The following is a 20,271-nucleotide window of genomic DNA, read 5'->3' on the forward strand; positions in this document are numbered from 1 at the left end:
ACATGAACTTCATTTTTAAAAATATACAAACATATACTCAGCTACTGGTATCAATTTGAAGACTATCGTCTCCTTAATACACAGAAGACATTGATTACATAATTAGTGTTCCTCAGATTCTTCCATGAGAATGCAGTCATCACAGGCCTCTACCCTACAAATAAAAACAAATATTTAAGAATTATTCAACAAGTATGACAGATTCTGTCTTATGGCTCCTTCCTAGATGTACTACTGCAACTTCTACAAAGAACTCCGTATATTTTCATTAATTCCTTGCTAGCATACACTAAATGCAATTTTGATGTTCTTTGTATTCCTGGGCTGAGACTATAATTGGTCACGTGTGATCGCTGCTCTACCCAAGTTAACAAATATTAAATAAAAATAAATAAGTACACCCAACAACAACATAATTGGTTTCAACAACTGGATGGCTAACTGACAATATTATAAAATACAAAAGGATACACAGTGGCAAAACAAAGTCAGAGATTAAGTGATAATAGGACACAAATAACTCCAACTTTGAAATGCCAAATTATTTATTGACAATATAAAGAGTGCAAAGGTTTGGGTAATAACCCTTCCTCAGTGCTAATACATTCCAAAAAACATCATCACAATTTAAAAGAGTACAAATCAAACATGACAACAGCCAGCTAATAAAATACCTTTAACAATTAGCACAGCAATTTAAAAGTACATATGCAGATACATAAAAATCTATATGCATATGCAACATATACCTTTGCATATATACAATTAATAAAAATTATATCTATATATATATATATATATATATATATATATATATATATATAATATATGACTGTGGATCTACTCGAGTTAATGAAACTGCATTTGTTTTTTAACCTAACACAGGTTTTATACTAACAGCACTATTTAAATCAGGTTTTGAGTCAGTTTTTAACCTAATAATCCAACTATATTCATTATTCTCCAGGATATTATTCATATCCCCACCTCTGCTACGCTTATGTACCACGTGAATGGCTCTAAACGTAAACTGACACCTAAGGTCTCTATCCAAAATATGTTTACACAGAGTGTTTGCTTGGATGTTCCTACATATATCTGACTTATGCTCAGTGATACATTCGCTGAACTTTGACTCATGTAGTTTTTATTTGTCTGGCTATAACTGATGTAAGATTATATAAGATCTGCCTCATAAATGGTAAGTGTAACAAATTGCAATTACTTGTCAGTGTCTAAAGAAGGAAGTCATATATTTGGATTGTTTCCATGTGCACCTTGGTGATTAAAATGTGTCTAGTAACAGACCTGGCAATTATTTGTCAGGTATAAGAAAGAAACTGAGTATCTGACGTCACATAGTTGCCTGGGTATGCATTCTGTTGGTTGTCATTCCTGCTGTCCAAATGTATACAATAATGCCATTAGTTAGCACCTGTTCCTCTTTTTTGCAGTAGAGTTCTAGTTGAGATAGTTGTGTCCTGGCCACTGGAGATGTGTAAAATGGTAAATGTACTGAAGCTTTAAGAAGAAAATGTAAATGTCGCAACTCACAAATTAATTTTTATGCAGTTTCTAAGATACTGCCATAATACAGCAACAGAAAAGCAAAACAGAACAGAACATAGCATTACTACATAGTAGCGACTGTGTCTGCTTAAGTAGATTTAATAGGCTTGTTGAATTTGGCAGAATTCAGCTACACAACAGTCCCATAAAATACACATACACTACATTTTTTTTTATTCTTTTTTACTTACCTGGAGGCTGACCTGCCTCAGAGAAGCTGCTATATTCCCCTCCAAAAAATCTAAATCTCCGACCGAAGCTGATGTCATCAAGTACCTCCCTGTATGCTGGAGATGCGTGGTGATGTCATCCATAAATTTAAAGTTTTATATATATATATATATATATATATATATATATATATATATATATGTGTGTGTATATATATATATATATATATATATATATATATATATATATGTATATATATCTATAAAAATTTAAAAAAATGGGAATTAAAGGGGGCACTTGGGAATTTGTGGCACCCCATTATTTTGCCCTCAAAACCAGTAAATACCGAGGAATTTGGTATGGTTGACAGGTATGGATGACTCACTCATTTAAAACTGTAAAGGACTGTAAATAATATTAAGGGTTTGGCTTTTCCAGAACTGTATGTAGCACTGAGGATGTGGCCTCTCCATGACTGTAACACTGAAGAAGTAGCCTTTGAAGGACTGTATGTAGCAGTAAGGATGTGGCCTCTCCACAGCTGTATCACTGTGGCAGTAGCTTTTACAGGACTGCATGTGGCACTGAGGATGTGGCCCCTCCATGACTGTAATATTGAGGGAGTAGCCTTTGAAGGGCTGTATGTAGCACTGAGGATGTGGTCTCTCCATGAATGCAAGAATGAGGGAGTAGCCTTGGAAGGACTATATGTAGCACTGATAGAGTGACTTATCCAAGATTGTATAAAGCACTAAGATGTGGCCTGTGGCTTTTCCAAGGCTGTATATCAGCAATGAGGATCTGGTGGCTTCAGGACTGTATGGGTCACAGAGGGTATAGTCTCTGTAGAAGCATATGTCCAGACAGAGAAAGAATAACTTCGTTTTTGCTACTGGCAGTGATTTTTCTTGTGCATTTAATCTTCCCCTGAGGTATTCTTACTGTACTTTCACATTGCCTACTAAACCATTTTAGATAATGCATAGGTAACTTCCCATTGTTGCTGCTAGCAGTAGTTCACCTTGCCCAGTGTACAGTATATACTCACCCCCAGGTTGTTGTTACCCAGGTGAGCTATCATGTATTTTTTTTATGAAACTGAGTTGTCACACATACAACTGTTCATCCAGCCTTGCTGATTCCCTTTTTATCCTACCTGTCTCGTTCTCTATTTGAGACCCTTCTGTCAGCTGTAAAGAGACATACTTTTGCCCAATCCCCCCCATTGCATTACTAATGCTGGCTTTGAAAGGGTTGAGGCAAAGACTGAAACCTGCCAAAAGGGTCCCGCCAATGACGAGCTGCACCAAGACGAGTTAGAAGGCTTTATTCCAAAAAACACAACATTCCACAGTACACAAAACATAAATGCCTTAAGGAATCACCAGCATTTTCATCTGAGAAGACTTCATCAGATGTGAAATGCATTTCAGCAAGCTTAGCCTTTATCCCAACCACAAATCCTAGCCACCAATACGATCCTGTCCCTTATAAAACAATTCATGTATACTTAAAAAGTGAATGTTTTTCATTTTAAGCACAAATATTTCTCATTTAGGCAATGTATTTTGGTTGGTTGATTATTTTATAAGGGACAGGATCCTATTGTTGGTTAGGATTTGTGGTTGGGATAAAAGTTTAGCGTGTTGAAATGCATTTCACATCTGCTGAAGTCTTCTTAGATGAAAATGATGGTGATTCCTTAAGGCATTTATGTTTTGTGTACTGTGGAGCATTGTGTTTTTTGGAATAAAGCCTTCTAACTCGTCTTGGTGCAGCTCGTCATTGGCGGGACCCTTCTGGCCGTGCCTTTTGTTGTTTTACTAGTTTATTTTTGGTACTGGTTCGATTTTTGCAGTGTTAAGGACTGAAACCTGTAGCACACTTGCTGTAAGTCTTCCATTTTCACAATTTATTTCCTTCATTTTTACTCACTATATCCTTCTGTCCAGTCTGATTTTCAAAGAAGCAAACAATCTTATTCATGTCGTACTGTTTTTACCGTAAAGTATTTTGCACAGTATTTACGATAGTAGTTAAACAGATAATTCTGTGGCAGAAGCATGCTTACACACCCTCAGTTAAGCACAGCTTGTAAGTTGCAAGGACTAGACGAACAAGTTAATGAGCACATTCTTCTTTTAGGGAGCATTGCCTTGGTTTGTTCCACTTTAAACAGGCCATCCAACAGGACGGCATAAACATTAGCAGAAGGAGCTTCATATTAACATCTCAGAAAAGAGACACCACAGCACCACCACCCTTATGTTGCTCTCAGATGCCATGCTTTTCAATTTTGACCTGAAATCCCCAACTAGAACTAGAACTCATAACTTTCAGGTTCAGAGGCAGACATACAACAGCTCATCTACACAAGCATGATTTCTTTCCAATGCACCATCTCTGGGATCCAACTCAAAGCTATCCAACTTGTTTATGAATATTTTATGCAAACTCTAGATAGTGCAAAGCCACAACCACCCCTGATTTCTATTACTGTGATGACTCAGTTTAAAGAAATGTTTTAGAGTTGTATGACATGACTGCTACTCTGAATCCATGCTGCTTTGTAGAGTGTACAGAACTCTCCATGATGTATTCAGTTTTTTCCATTATGAGATTCCAACTATTTTTGAAGACTCTCGATAAACAGATCTGAAGTTTACTGCTTGTCCTGTATACACAGTTTGTCAAGTGGAATTAGGCTTGTCTTCCTTCAGTTCTTGGCTATAGCTACATCCTGACATGATGTCATAAATGAAGTGATTAGAATAGGTGCTAGTTTTGACATACAGTCTTTTCAAAATTCTAGGGTGAATCCCTTTGGGCTACCATCTGTATTAAGAATTGGTTCAGAAGCACTTCTTTTGTAAAGGACATATATCAACTTCAGGGTCATATGATTCTGCCTGCCTACCAGGTTGAATAAAACAAACATGTAACTCGTCCATAGGGATTAAATGTCATGTTAGATTTTGGTCATCTCTCCTGCCTCATTTGTATATATTGAGCAGAAATACCTGTTCATTATCACTGTCCTCCCTTTGTATCCACTCATGTTCCTGCCCCTTCATTAAACGTTGCTACAGCAACAAGATACTTGACAAGGAAAGTTAACTCTAGGAGTTTCAGGTCATGAAACATGATAATTGTTTCTTTCTTGTCTAGAAAAATGTTGTAAACAGAAGAAATACAATCTTGCTCATTTCTACTCATACTAAACAGTACTAATTAAAACATGATTTTTTTTAAACTGCATTGTTTAACTAGACAGCGTGTTATTTTATTAAGCTTTATTTTTATCAAGTAGACACTGAGCTATTCTCTGTAAATACAAAACAAAATCAAGAGTTACCTACCTCCTTGAGTATCACCATTTTCTGTGGAGCCTGGTGAAAGGTTTGACTGCAAAGGAAAACAAAACAGGACATTATCGACCAAATCATTTGGATCATAAAGTGGATATTCCAACATATTAATTTCCATAGCATCAGGTGCAAAGCAGAACCATATAAATCAGGTACAGTGGCAATGCATTCTTAGGTCCTTCAGTGTCACTTGTGGCAGGAAATGTCTTTACAATATGATAGAAATGCTGCAGGAATCCAGCCAAACCTGAATGTGTTACTGATTCAGAGATTGTTGATTCAGAGTGTAACATTAGGTACACTGAAGTTCTGTCACCTGCTGTGCTTCATATGGAATTTACATTTATGCAGTAAACTGCAAAATTCAAATACCTTACAGGACACTTGACGTGTTGTAAATGTAATGACATGCCTTTATCATGTTTTTGCATAAGGATTTAAATAGACTGCAAACAGGATGTACAAGTACCAAATTCACTTAAATTACATTATGTTTAATAGATAAGCACAACAAGTGTACACAATCATATGACTCATTCCCCACAACATTATAGGCCAGCACACTAGTTTTAGGACATCATTATACAGTTTTAATCCAGAAAAGGCAGTAGGCAGACACTCCCAGCATACCTCTCAACTGTCCAGATTTTTGCCTCATATTTTTGGTTTGTCTTCATAAAATTTGTGGTTTTCTAGCAAATGACTGATGACTGAAGTCTCTAAATAATAACACACATTTGAGTTTCAGACTTTATAGCCTTCAGAAAAAAACATGGTAACACAAAACCTGTTAGTCTAGCAAATTTCTAAGTTTATAAGAGCAATATTTAAAATCTGTCTCTATTTTTTTACCTTTATCCACCCATTATTATAGGCTATGTCCAGACTTTTTTGTTGTAAGAGGTTGAGCGGTACCCCAGCTATGTGCAATTGCTAGGAGTCAGCATTAAATTATTCTGGGGTGTGTAGGTATCTAGATCTGCAACATGTCCCACTTGCAGGATATTCCATTGCTATATGTTATGAGCAATGCCTTGAATTATCAAATGATTATTATTAGTCAAGGCCACTGGGAATGGTAATACAGGTCAGAGAAGAAGTTTGTAGTACACTGAGGTATAGAAGCAAATTAGTTTACTGTTTGGCTTTTCTGGGAAGTAATTACAACAAAATATTTCAGAAAGCTTGTCATTTTAAATAACTCCATGGACGCAACCAGAATTCTAATTATATAGACAAGAAAAGCAGATAAGTTGTCTTTATTTCTCACAACACTGAAAGCTGAGTATGACTGTTTGCATCTTGCACAGAGAAGGAGAAGTAATAAGCTTCCAAGGAACCTCAGCAGGATCCAGGGAAAAGTAGGCAAACTGCTATTTGTCTACAAGATGTGGCATGCTTACAGAAATGCTTTAAAGGACTGCCACCATTTTATCTGCAAACGAAATACAGGAAGAAGTTAATAATGACTAACAATTTGAAGAGGATAGTGGCACCATATGGCAAGACAAAGAGTTACAAATGTTATCCCTTCCAAAATCTATAAGCTCCTAGAGACTGCACTACTGTTCTTCTGTGGAACAAAAAACATACTACTGCCTATGAAATGCAAAAATACCAAGGAAGGTGTGAAGGGTTTCAACAAATGTCAGTGACACACCCCCAAGAAATAATAATTTTATGCATAGTGCTGTAGCACTCTGTGTTGCAGCTACCTCACCCTAACTCATAGTGGTTAGATTTTCAGTTCATTTCCTGGTCTGGATGCTTTTATTACAAGGACATATGGATACTTTATCTGGTGATCTTCTAAGCAATGCATAGATATGTATGCAGTGCAGTTTGTGTGTGTGTGTGTGTGTGTGTGTGTGTGTGTGTGTGTGTGTGTGCGTACATGTGTGTGTGCGTACATGTGTGTGTGCGTACATGTGTGTGTGTGTGTGTGTGTGTGTGTGTGCATTCATGTGTGTGTGTCTGTCTGTGTGTTTGCACTTAAGCTAGAATAGTGTCTTGTCCAGGATTAATTCTCTGTCTTACACTCAATGAGAGCCAAGAATCAAGGTCAGTTTGGTGGTATAAAAGGAGATAAAGGAAAAAACTTGACTGTGACCCAAGTGCTCATAGATCATCTACAGACCCAGGGTCTGGAAGAAGTTGATAATGAAGGTTGGGAGTTAACAGCTAATGCAATCTTGTCTGTCTGAACCTGCAGTACTGGTACCTACTAGAGAAAGAGAGAGCGAGGAAGGAGAGGTGCATGACATGAAGCATCTACACTTGGCTCTGCCAAGCCATGCCCATGTAACAGCATTCATGGAGGCATGTACAGGGACATGTGTACTTACAGGGGAAGGAGTTGCAAGCCCTCACATCTGTCAGCATGGACAGTGGCCACTAAGACAAAAGTTAGGCTTAAGAACAGAAAAAAATCCCTCATGGCTGACTGGCTGACTGGATGATGGCTATGTAACAAGTGGTTGTTGTCATACTGATCAGGGGTAAATGGGCCTGGTCAATATTGTGGCCAGATGGTCAACAGACAGAGGAGAAAATAAGCAATAAGTGTTAGGGTAGGCTCTGGCTGCAGTACACAAAACTGAAGAGCAAAAGTTGGTCTTAGAAAATGAATGACATCCTTGAACAATATATCAGCTTTATATTTATTATATTTATCAGCTGATGTGATTATCTTGGGTCTTGTCATTGTTAGAAGTAAAGACATGTTGTCATCTGTATACTTAGTGATGTCAGGCTGAAGGTGTTCTGAGAAGTGACCCATGGCAAAGAGAGCTGCATTTCGCACCACTGGACTTTGATCTGCAAATGCATGACATTGACATACCACCTGAAGGTTTGCAACCTCCACTGCCCAAGAGATACAAAACATCTGAAAGGAAGGTTTTCTGTTGGTGGAGAATATAACTATACAAGTTTGCACTAATAGACATTTTCTTGTTATTCTGTTGTTAGAAATGCTACAATCTGTTTTAACAGCAATGTGTATATGACCCAGCAGGCTCTATAAATCATTTGTCTTGATTAAGCAGATAATAGTATATTTTTCTGCTAAATACAATCTTTGAATGATACATACCTGCTCAACTGGATATGCTACACTTCCCTTTTAAAGGAAAAGTGGTTTTGTCAAAAATGGAAAAAAAAACCATGACTTAAAAACTAGGACCTTTATGGAATAGTGACAAACCCTCACTACACCCTTGCTTAGTTAAACATGCTACAAAGTTCCACAACATTTAAGCAAGTACCAGACTTTCAAGAAAAGAGCCTATCAGCTGAAACAGACTTGATGACCCATATAGGTACTGCTCAGCTCAAAAATGTGAAAGTCAAAGGCGATGTATCAGAGACAATGAAGAAGATTCAAGGAAAAATTAATGGATGTTTTGTGTGGACACTGCACATGGATTGTGGATAGCATGCATGCTGCTAATGCTCAAGGCTCACTTCTGGAATAAGAAGGATTTTCCTACTTCCACAGTGCAGACCCTTAAATGACTCCTCCTATACATAGCTAATAGCTCTTCAGCTTTCTTGGTTTCAGTGAAGAAACTTGAAGGTGGAGAGCAGCACTGCCATTTGATTCAGATCAGGCTGAGTGTGTGAATGCTTGATAGACTCTGCCAATACACCTTATTGTTCAGACAGCCCTGCCCCTCCAAATGTCTCTGGAGGTGCAATCAGCATTTACTACACAATAATCCACGTAGCTAAATGGATAGAGTTATGGCCTTATGTGCAGTAGGGGTAGGGTTTGAATACATGGAAGGGCAAGTAAGCATTTATTTTGGATGCACAGTGGTGCAGTAGTAGCATTGTCACCTCACAGCAAGAGGTTCTCCGGTTCAATTCTCATCTGGAGTGCCTTCTGTGCGTAGACTACATGTCCTCCGGTTTCCTCCCACATTTCAAAGACATGCTTCTGGAGCATTTCTCACCAGGCCTCCACTAAAAATTAGCTTTGTTCCAAGTTGGACTTTCCCAGTAAACAAATCTTAAATAAATAAAAATAAAATAAATAAATAAGTTTGAGCTGCTAAGGAAGACTAGGATGGTTCAGGCACAGTGCATTTGTGGCACATAAACCATGAGATTCTTCAAGTGACAATGCAGACTTTGGAATACAGCAAATCTCATAGTTCCCTGCATGGTATAGAAAAGTAAACTCACAGTGCAGGCTACGCATTTGAACGGATACTCATTGTCCAAGAGATCCTGACATTTGTAACTCTTTCTGCATCTACTGAAGGTAGTCTGAAGGTAAAGTGGAGGGTACAGATTCGGATGTGTAGTCAGAAATTTATATTTTGTATTTAAACCACATTCTCTTGCCCACACCACTTTCCTATCATTTACAAAATATACTCACCTCTCAAAACGGTACACCTATAGATTTTGGAAAGGGATACAATATTTTCAACTGTTGCCAATTATAACCATTATAACCATAAAAAGGCTAGTTCTAGAGGTGTATTCCTTTCAAGTAAGCATGTTTTTATAGTTCTACACAACAGATACTCCTTTACACAATTCTAAATTCTTAATTATTGCTTGTCTTTTTTCTAGCAATGTTTAACATGAATTTAATCTTGTATATGTTATTATATTCGTGCTTCCTCAGAACTTATCTCCCTGGAACTCTGAGATTATTCCTAGTCCTTCTTTCTAACAATGTTTAACATGGAATTAATCTTTGTATATGTGATTATATTTTTGTGCTTCCTCGGAGCTTTTCTCCCTGGGCCTCTACTGAAAATGGACATGTATCCAGTTAGACTAGCCCGGTCAACAAATGTAAAATAATAAATAAATAATAAATAAATAAACATTCTGTGCTGTTTGTGTCAAAGTTTCTTAGAATTGTTCGAAAAACATGCACTCATTTGAGTACATTGACTATGCCTAGCTACACCCCTGTATATGTTGTGCACGGGTAGCATAATACAGACACGTGAATCAGTTAATGAGCACCCACTCTCTTTTTGTGGATTCCCCTACATGAAATATCAAAGCATGGTCAGCTACTAAAATTCCCAAAAGTATCATTGTCCAACACCAATAAAGCACAATCTGCCTTGCATTACTATGATTAACAAATGCATCTTCACATTCTGTTTGGTCTGTCTTTAATGATAAGTGACATATTATAATACTTTGTTAAGCTTGAATAGGCAACATCTTCACAGAGAATTTGTAAGCCTTTTTACCTTATCCTTTATAGGAAGGATGGGGATATTAGTAGTGATGCTGGTGCCAGAGCTCTGCTGTGCACATGGTCGTATAAACCTGTATCCAACACACAAAGGAACACCTAGCCAATCAAAGCACACCTCTTGGGCTACACTGTACTTATGATTGTACATTGAGTTGACTACTCTATCCTGTCTTCATTGTGACATTGTAAGTCATGCTAGTCACAAGCCCTACTGTAGTGCTGTCCCAGCAGTGGAGCTACCTAGAGTTTCTTGTCCTGTTAACATTGTGCTTCTCCTTAATTACATGGGCGGGGGTGCCAGAATAAATTGTGGCCCTTGCATAGTGATAGTCAATGCATAATACACCTCTGATTAGCCATGTGGCTCTTCAAGTAGTGACCCCTTGAAAATTAGAGCTCTGTAGGTGCACATCACTTGCCTATAAATCCGAGCCAATAGTTTTGGTGAATTAGAAATTGTATTATAGCTAAACAAAGTAGTCTTCTCAGATATATGTCAATTGATTGACAGCACTATTATCAAACAATTGAAGAGAAATGAGTGAAACAACTTTCTTTGAACCTTAGAGGTAAAGTTTTCTTGCAGGGGAAAACACTCCTGCAACTACACCCTCAGCCCCCCATGTTAGGGGACGAGCCCTACACCCCTGAACTGAAATATACTTACTCCAAGGTTGCACAATTGTGGAGAAAAATGAAAATGTCACTGTCAATGAAAGTTGTTTTGCTCATTTGTCTTTGATCACTCAGCACTCAAATATACTGCTGTTGATCAAATGGCAGGTACCTGTTTCCTTATATACTTGCACAAAAATTTCAAAGGAAATGGCTTCTTACAAAAAACTAAATGGACACTGAATTCCTCAAAGCAAAATATGTACTCAGTAATGCATTTTTTCAAAAAAATGTACTTTTTATTGACAGAGACTGAAAAAAATAATAGATATAGATTTGGATTTGGCAGGAAGACACCCATAGTAAGGAAAACATTTCTGTGATTCAGAAACAGTTTTCACATTATGGTAGCCAGTTTTGTGCAATCAGTGGCCACGGACTGGATAGGGGCAATTCAGAGACACATTGAGTGCAGTTATTGCAGGCTGAGAAATTCCATGGACTGCATAATATGAAAATGGTGGGAGAAAGAAATGGGAATGAGAAACCTTATTAAAATGAGAGAAATGGTGGATGGAAATGAATGTAAACAATATGGCAGTGAGACTCAAACATATGTACTTCATGCAGAGAGGCAATATTGCCTATATATATATATATATATATATATATATATATATATATATATATATATATGTATGCAAGAGCCTGTCATCACTGTCAGTAGTCAGAACTGGATGCCATCACCCTCAGCACCCCCAAGTTATTCATCTGCACCTAACATGCCTTACCCTCCACAACACAGAAACAGTGGACCATTACCTTATGGACAGAGGCACTTTGCAGGAGCTGGTCAAGATGGGTCACCCTCACATGCAGGGCCATGAGTCATGGGGAGTACCTATTCTTTGGGCAACAAGTTATGTGTGGCACTGAGAATATTAGCCACATGAACCTTCCAGTGAGCAAAGGGAGAGACAGTAGGTATATCCCATGCATGATACCAGTTCTATAACAACATGCCACAGGTTGTGGTGGAGCATATGGGGTTAAAACTTTTTATAGAAGAGATTGACAACACCATGTGGGCATTTTATGACATAGCCTATTTACCTGAGGAAATGGGGGCCATAAAAGTCTCACTAAATGAGAAGTGGCAATGGTATATCAACTGTAATTAGTTGCTATCCATCAGCTGAAAGGTGGACTCCAATGCACGGGGTATTATGTACAATGTATAAACAGGCCACCCAGTAATGCACATTTCCCACACATGACACACATGTGACTTATATCAATGGTTTGTGTGAGATGAGTTCCCACAGGACCATCTTACTGGCAAAGCTGGATATACACTGGATAATGACACAAATTAGAAACCCACAATCATGGCAGAGAATATGTAAAGTGTTCCCAGTCATTTCCCACCTGACTTATTTTTGAATATGCATTTTGACTGCTAATGGCTTGCCTTACAGTATGGCTCTGCAAAATGGAGTAAAATATTTGCAGCATGTACAATACTGCACAACCTGCTGACGTGAACAGTTACATCAAGTTAGAGACATTTGGGAAGAACAACTCCTAGAATCAGCAGTGGAAAGGTGCCAGATGAAGAGCCTAAGCAGGAGATATTTGTGTGGGGATGATAACGTTAGACAGAGGTGGGAGCAGTACACTATGGTACTATTGGATAAAGTAAGTATAACACAGAACAGTAAAAATTATGAATGTAGTATTATATTCAGGCTGTGCTATAGCATGCATGGACTGGTCACACTATGCCTCAGAAACAAGCTACCCCAAGAACAGAATACTAAGGGTAGGGCACAGTTTTCATCATATGCACCAGTGGGGTCCGCCATAATTGCAGGTGTCAACAATAGTATCGTGTGTGTGTGTGTGTGTGTGTGTGTGTGTGTGTGTGTGTGTGTGTGTATGTGTATTTATATATATATGCATTTGTTTGTGTTGGTAGGTGCTGAATAGCCACAGTTTCAGTAGGTAATGTAATGCTGTGCTGGGCTGGGGTCTGGTCGACAAGTTTATGGGAACTCAAAAGAGACTTAAGTGCTGTCCATACATGTCTGCATCCATTGTGGTGCACTACCCTGGAAAGGAAATAGGCACAAACCACAGCACACATTCATGATGGGAGTAGACTGTGATTGTGAATGGTAGACCATGCCACAGATTGTCTATGCATGAACATCCCACTTGTATCTGTACCCATTACCACGCACAGTGTCCTCAACACTGAATGGTGGTATGTTGGAGGTAGTGTTATGAAACACATACTATTTCTTCCACCTCCTGCAGTGGGCATCCCCACCAGAGGTAAGATGGACCAGCTATAGGAAGAGCAGTGGCCATGATGGGTAGCTGCAAAGGGATACTTGCAGCATACATGTTCCATATGCTTCCTGTCCATAATTGTGCATATTTGGTCCAGGCACTCCTGCAGGTTATCATACAGGCCACAAACTACCCTAACCAACTCAGCTAAGGCTGTACTGGTCTCTGCCAGACCTTGTATTATGGTCCTGCATAAATGTTAAGTAGCAGCCATGAAGACAAACAGCTCAATAAGAGAGCGGCACCCAAGGTGTGGTAGTCTATTAGCACACTGACCTCTGTGGTCACCTTCTAACTCAGTGGAGCAACTATAGGGGTAACAACATCCCCGCAGAGGAGGCTGCTTCCTGAGCTGATGTGCCCATCTCTTCTTGTACTTGGTTGGCATCCTTGGTCCATAGGATGGGCTTCAAAGGCACAGGAGCTGTGTCCATGGAAGGGAGTGGGGATGTGGGTATTGCATTACTTGAGTCCACCACTGACACAGGGACCCCCTCTGACCATGCTGAGATTTGTCTGTCATAATCATCAGGCCCAGACAGTTCCTTGACATCAGGCAGGTCTGTCTCCATGGTGGAGGGGTTAGACTTCACAGCACCTGTGAAAACACCAAACCATTACCTAGTCTAAGGATGATGCCTTTACTAACACCTGCACTCCAGTGAGAGTATTCCTATAAAACAGTGTTATGGAAAAATTATGGTTAACATATCTGGTGCTGCCAGCCTTTGCGTTGGAAAGCCCACTGTTCCTGTGAAAACAAAGAAGCTATAATTATAAGTTCTACAACCTTTGAACAAGACTGTGGTGGTGGTGCTGCGGTAGTGTTGTCGCCTCACTGTAAGACGCTATCCGGTTCGATTCTCAGCTAGAACGTCTTCTGCGTGGAGTCATGCGTGAATGGGCATACCTTTGTTGAAGGTTGTGTGTCAGGGCTGGCAACTCGGCACGTAAAAATCTACTGCCAATCATTAGCGGGCCAGAGTTCCGCTGTGGCGACCCCTAACCGGGAAATGCCGAAGACACACAATTGTGTAAAGTATCACGTGTTCATAAAAAAAACACCTGGGGCATCACTTGTGAGCATTCACTGTGTGACTTAGAATTCACCATCGATGTCCACCACTACACCATGGATTTCAGAACTGTTTGGATCCCTAAATAGAGATGCCAGAAATTCATCTATATCTGATAGTGGTGACACTGTCAGAGGACCCCAACCTCTGAGCCCCCACTTCTTTCCCATCTGGGTTGCCTTGTTATGTACTTGAGCAATCATGCCTGTGGCCTTTCTACAGACCTGCTCATAGGTTCAGTTTTGGCCACCAACAGCATTGTTCTCCGGTCAGACATGCACATGGAAGGTCCATCAGATCTCTTGTGCTAGGAGCATCCACTGATCATATTTATGCAGGTCCTGCAGCAAGATGTCATTCTCTGCTCGGGACAATTTAATTTTGTGGTGCTAATCACTTTCAGCATGACAACCTGCAATTGCACAGAAGCATGTGTGCATGATGTTGACATATTAAACATGATATAAACCATGCTCATAATACTGTATACTGTCTAGTGTTGCATTACACTGCAAACATGATAGGGGAACATCCATACCTCTCAACTTGGCAGCATGTCCAGATTTTTGCCTCATCTTTTTTGGTCTGTTCCTCATAAAAGTTCTGGTTTTCTGGCAAATCAATTAGGACTGAAGTCAATAAATAATGGCAGACATTTGAGTTTCAGACAGTATATCCTTCAGAAAATGCATGCTAGCACAAATCCTGTTATTTTAGCCACTTTCAAAGTGTATAAGAGCAATACTTAAAATCTGTCCTTATTTGGGGTTATTGTCCATCCACTATGTTTTGCCTTTGTCCAGATTTTTTTCACTAGGAGGTTGAGAGGTATGGGAACACTCCTCGTATATGACGGCCACCCTTGTGGCAGTGGCATGTATGGTGTGCTTCTGGGTGGCCCACAGACACAGGGTGGTGGAGATCACATTTCCCTGAGCATGAAACAGTATAAACACCCAGCTGCAAGTGGCACAGCTCTTATTTTCCATATGTCCATAGGCCTCCTTGAAATTGATTACATGTCTAGATCTGCAATTGTGGGATGGCATACATATATGCTGACCTCACAAGACCCAAACATAGTAAAAGTTTTGAAACATGAAGAGAATAAGTCTAAGATGACTTCCCTGCTTAGTTTATCAGAAGCATAATGGCGTCAAGCAGAAATGGAAATCAAACCAGAAGTAGATAAAAATCAGGCAGCAACTGAATGTGCCAAAAAAAACAAAAGAAAGAATATAAGGTGAAGGACCAGATGAGAAGGCAAGAAATGTGGAAAAAGCATAAATATAGTTGCAAGTATAGAAAACTCCTGGAAGAACCTCATGTTGTTCAGGAATGAACACAGAAATGGTTAAGGAGAGTCAAATTCAAACCAAGAGATGCAAGGTTAATATTGGGAGCCCAAAATAGTGGACTACGTACACACTGGTTTACAAAGTCCATTGAACATGTGGTAGAAATACACAAATGTAGGTTTTGTAAAAAACAAATTGGAAACAGTCGCACACCTCATTGATGGTTGTGACATACTAATGGCAGAAGGACTGTATACTGAAAGGCATAATAATGTGGTAAGACTGCTGCACAGGGGATTGTGCAAACATTATGATACTGAAGTGGCTGAAAAACACTGGAAACATGAGCCACAAAGCATCATAGAAAATTATGAACTTTATATCACATGGGATCACCCATTACCTACAGTTCAAAAGTTAGATGCTAGAAAACAAGATATAGTGGTCCAAGAAAAGAAGACAAAAGTAGCACTGATCAGTGAAATTGCTACACCCAGTGACTACAGTGGCTTGCATACTGATTGACACAAAGTCATAAAATATCAGGGTCTGCAGGTAGAAATGAGAGCAATGTGGAAGAAAGAAACCCAGACAGTTCAAACAGTAGTTGGAGCAAAAGGTCTATAAAAAAAGAATCTACAATTGTATTTACATATGTTACCATTCCATGTAATCCCATATGAATTGCAGGAGTCATTACTGGGCACATTGTGAGTGCTGCGAAGAACACTTTTGGCTGATATCAGAGATTGAAGCAATACTAATTTCATGAACTTTAATCATACTTTGACTTAGGAATGGGGTCCATTCCCGTCATAGTATTAGAAACCCAAAAGATTTGGAGAAATTAAAAAAGCCAGGTGAGCAATTGCTGAATTTGAAACTCCTACTTGTCTAGTTAGACAAGCTGGAGAAAACTATCAACCCAAGCACCAGAGGAGAAGTATAAGTACTAGAGTGACATAGAGCACATCTGAAAGAATGACAGCATCAGTGAGTTTTAGAGAATACGTCTCGGCTTAAACTGTAATAAAGTGATGAGGGAGCCCTCTCACAGTGTAAATGTTTCTTCTGAGTGGAAGTATACACATGCGACCTCTTGTTGAAGCCATATCTACCAAACACTAGAGACACAGACTCATAATATTTATATTCTGTTATGATTGAAGCAACAAATATTGAGTTACACAATCTAGAGTACACAGTATCAATTGCAAGCACCAAAGGAGAAGTCTGACTGCAGCAGTGAGATAGTGCACATTTGAAAGGGTGACCTCATCAGTGTGTAGCACAGAACATTTCCTGGTCCAAACTGTAAGAAAATGATGGGACAGCCCTCTTCTGGCTTTAAGATTTCTCCTAAGAGGAACTGTCCACAGTGGATGTGCATATGTGTGAAGCCATTCCTACCTAGCACTACAGACACACACACTCATGCAATTCAGTCACTGTTTTATTCAAACACCTACCTGTCTAAGTACAAGTCTGGATTATACTGCATCAATTGCGAGCACCACAGAAAAAGTCAAACTACAAGTGTGAGATAGTGAAGATGTGATAGGATAACATCATCAGTGTGTTACAGAGCAAATTACAGGTTAACAGGGGAAGCAATTGAGGGGGTAGCCCTCTCCTATTTTAAATGTTTCTCCTGAGGGGAGCTGTATACATCACATCTGTGGGTGAAGACATTCCTACCTAGCATTAAAGAGATGCACACAATTTATTCCCTGCTGTATTTGAACAACCCAACTCTTTAGTTAGACAAGCTAGAGCATATTGTCTCAGCCACAAGCGCCACAGAAGAAGCCTGACAACAACTGTGAAACAGTGTGCATTTGTGAGGCTGACATCGCCATCATTGTGATGCAGAGTATACGGTGTAAAGCACATATCCGTGTGGAAAACAAATGCATATTGACCACCAGACATTACCGCAATGTGTTGAAGAAAAGTAAGGACATAGTGAGAACTCGTATATCCTTTCATTACTGGTATTGCTGTAGTGTGAGTGATATGTAGCTGTTTCACACTATGGTGTACTGACTATGTCACCCATGGATGATAACCACAGTTGTCAAACAATAGACAGAGAAGTAAGCATTTGTGACTGTTCATCTCTTGATCATTGCATGCTATTCTTAATTAGTGTGTCACTGGACTATTTAATGCTGTGTGTACAATGTTAAATGTCAATAAAACATATATATATATATATATATATATATATATATATATATATATCCTATCCTTATGAAAGGATACTGCTTATTACACGTAGTAACTTTTTATGCATGAAAATGTCCAACACCACTGTATATACAGGCAGTACCCTGGGTTAAGGACAAGATCCATTTTTTTGGTCTGTACTTCAGTCACATTTGTATGTAAGTCGAAACACGTACATATGGTTCTTATTAAATGTCACTTAGTCAAATGTTTGCCTCAGTCTAGTATTTATTTTGCTTTTCTTTGCATATAAAACACTTTAGAAACACTTCCAAATAAAAAAATAAATCTTAAACATAATGCTGTATACTGCAGCTATGCTTCCTTAAGTCCTATGAGCTATGCTTCCTTACCTCCTGTCAACATAGCTGGTTTAAGGCATCTTGTTATTAAATGTAGTGTTTATGAGGACTTTTTCACACATACATAAACCATACGTCTCAGCTGTACAAATTTTCGTAGAATTTCCAGATTTTTGCCTCATATTTTTGGTCCATTTTTCATAAAATTGTGGTTGTCTAGCAAAAGTAGTGGCAAATCATTAAAGACTGAAGTTAGAAAATAATGACACATTTGAGTTTCAGACTTCATACCCTTCAGAAAATGCATGCTAATGCAAAACCTGTCATTCTATCAACTTTCTAAGTTTGTAAGAGCAATTTTATTAAACTTGTCCCTATTTTTGGACATTTGTCCCAATTTTATTTATGGATTTGTCCAGATTTCTTGCTCTAAGTGGTTTAGAGGTATCACATACACACACACACACACGCGCACACACAAACACAAATCATTTAAAATATCCTCCTATTGTTTGCCTTTGTCGCCTGTTAATTTTAGACTTATCCAGATTCCTTGAGCTAAGAGGAGAGGTACACAAACCCATACCTTTCAACTGTACAGATTTTTGCCTCACATTTTTGGTCTGTTTCTCATAAAATTGTGATTTTTTGGCAAATCATTGAGGGTTATAGTCAGAAAATAATGGCAGTCATTTGAGTTTCAGACTTAATACAGGGAAGAAAATTCATGCTAATGCAAAACCTGTTCTATCTACTTTCTAAGTTTGTAAGAGAAATATTTAAAAAGTGTCCCTATTTTTGGGCCTTTGTCCCTCCATTATTTATAGCTTTGTCCAGATTTCTTGCTGTACAGGTTAAGAGGTATGGGTGGAATATCAAGTCCTCTGATACACACACACACATACAAACTCTTAATTCTACTTTACCTATTCCATAACAAACTCCCTCCCCTTATGCAACCACCCACATCTTAACTGCTTGCAGGATCACTTTCACATTCATCTTATTTCTCTCTCTCTCTCTCTCTCTCACACACACGTACACACGCAGTCACCTCATTCATCATACATCACACACCTCACACTCACATCATCACTATCACAAACACACACACACACAGTCATTTCTTCATTCATACATGCATTCACTCACACATAGCTCATCACTCTCCCGATCTCTCTCACACTACACACACCAAGTAACTTCCTCATTCATACATGGATTCACTCACTCTTTGCCCCTCAACACACACACACATCACACACACACACACACACACACACACACACACACACACACACACACACACACACACACAATTCATTCACTCACTCATTCATCTCACTCTCCTCTCTCTCTCTCACCACTCTCTCTCTCTCACACAAACTCCTCCTTCACTCACACACACACTCCACTACACTCCACACTCACACACACAGAAATTTCTCTCATCTTTTTTTTTAATTTTTCTTATTTATTACAGCATTGTGGTAGCCTGTTCTTATTTATGTGTTTTCTGCATGTCAGATGTCTATAACCTGGGGACTGCCTGTAATCTGCAAGTGTCATTGTGCAAACAAAATTGTGTAATCTGCATAATACAATAATAAAACATCATTGAATCAAAGTAATAATATATTGAGTAGAATTTATGTATTTCACATATTGAGTAGAATAAACTATTACAACATACACAATGAATATAAGCATGTGTGGATTTAAGCTAACAGTGGTCTGTGGTGCCGCATGCCAAGCTTTGCACAAATAAAAAGTACAGAGACATAGACAAATCTAAATCTGAGGCCTTTACAAACAGTGGCAAATGTATTTGCTTCTATGACATCACTGAGCACTGTAGTAACTGCATGATAACATACATCTACACATGAAACATAAAATAATTCAGAGAATGTAAATAGATTTTTTGTTGTTGCTGTTCATAATGTATTTATATTAAATTGATGATTTGAGTTGATCAGAACTCTTGTAGTTATAGTTTGCAAGGTATGAGGAGGTTTGTAATGATTATGAAACATGAAACACAAAAAACAAAAA

The 20,271-nt window shown here is 38.7% G+C and overlaps 1 protein-coding gene across 2 annotated transcripts in view; it reads right to left on the reverse strand.

Moving 5' to 3' along the window:
* Positions 1–20,271, reverse strand: part of LOC122792261 (CD2-associated protein-like) — a 1,538,751-nt gene that overhangs the window by 501,969 nt on the left and 1,016,511 nt on the right. For both annotated transcript variants that reach the window (XM_044060012.1, XM_044060011.1), the window contains exon 7: positions 5,100–5,145. In XM_044060012.1, coding sequence (XP_043915947.1) covers positions 5,100–5,145 — 46 coding nt within the window. The remainder of the gene's footprint in view (positions 1–5,099; positions 5,146–20,271) is intronic.

Source organism: Protopterus annectens, chromosome 1.part2 (assembly GCF_019279795.1).
Source record: "Protopterus annectens isolate FY-2018-M chromosome 1.part2, PAN1.0, whole genome shotgun sequence".
Taxonomy (NCBI): Eukaryota; Metazoa; Chordata; order Ceratodontiformes; family Protopteridae; genus Protopterus; species Protopterus annectens.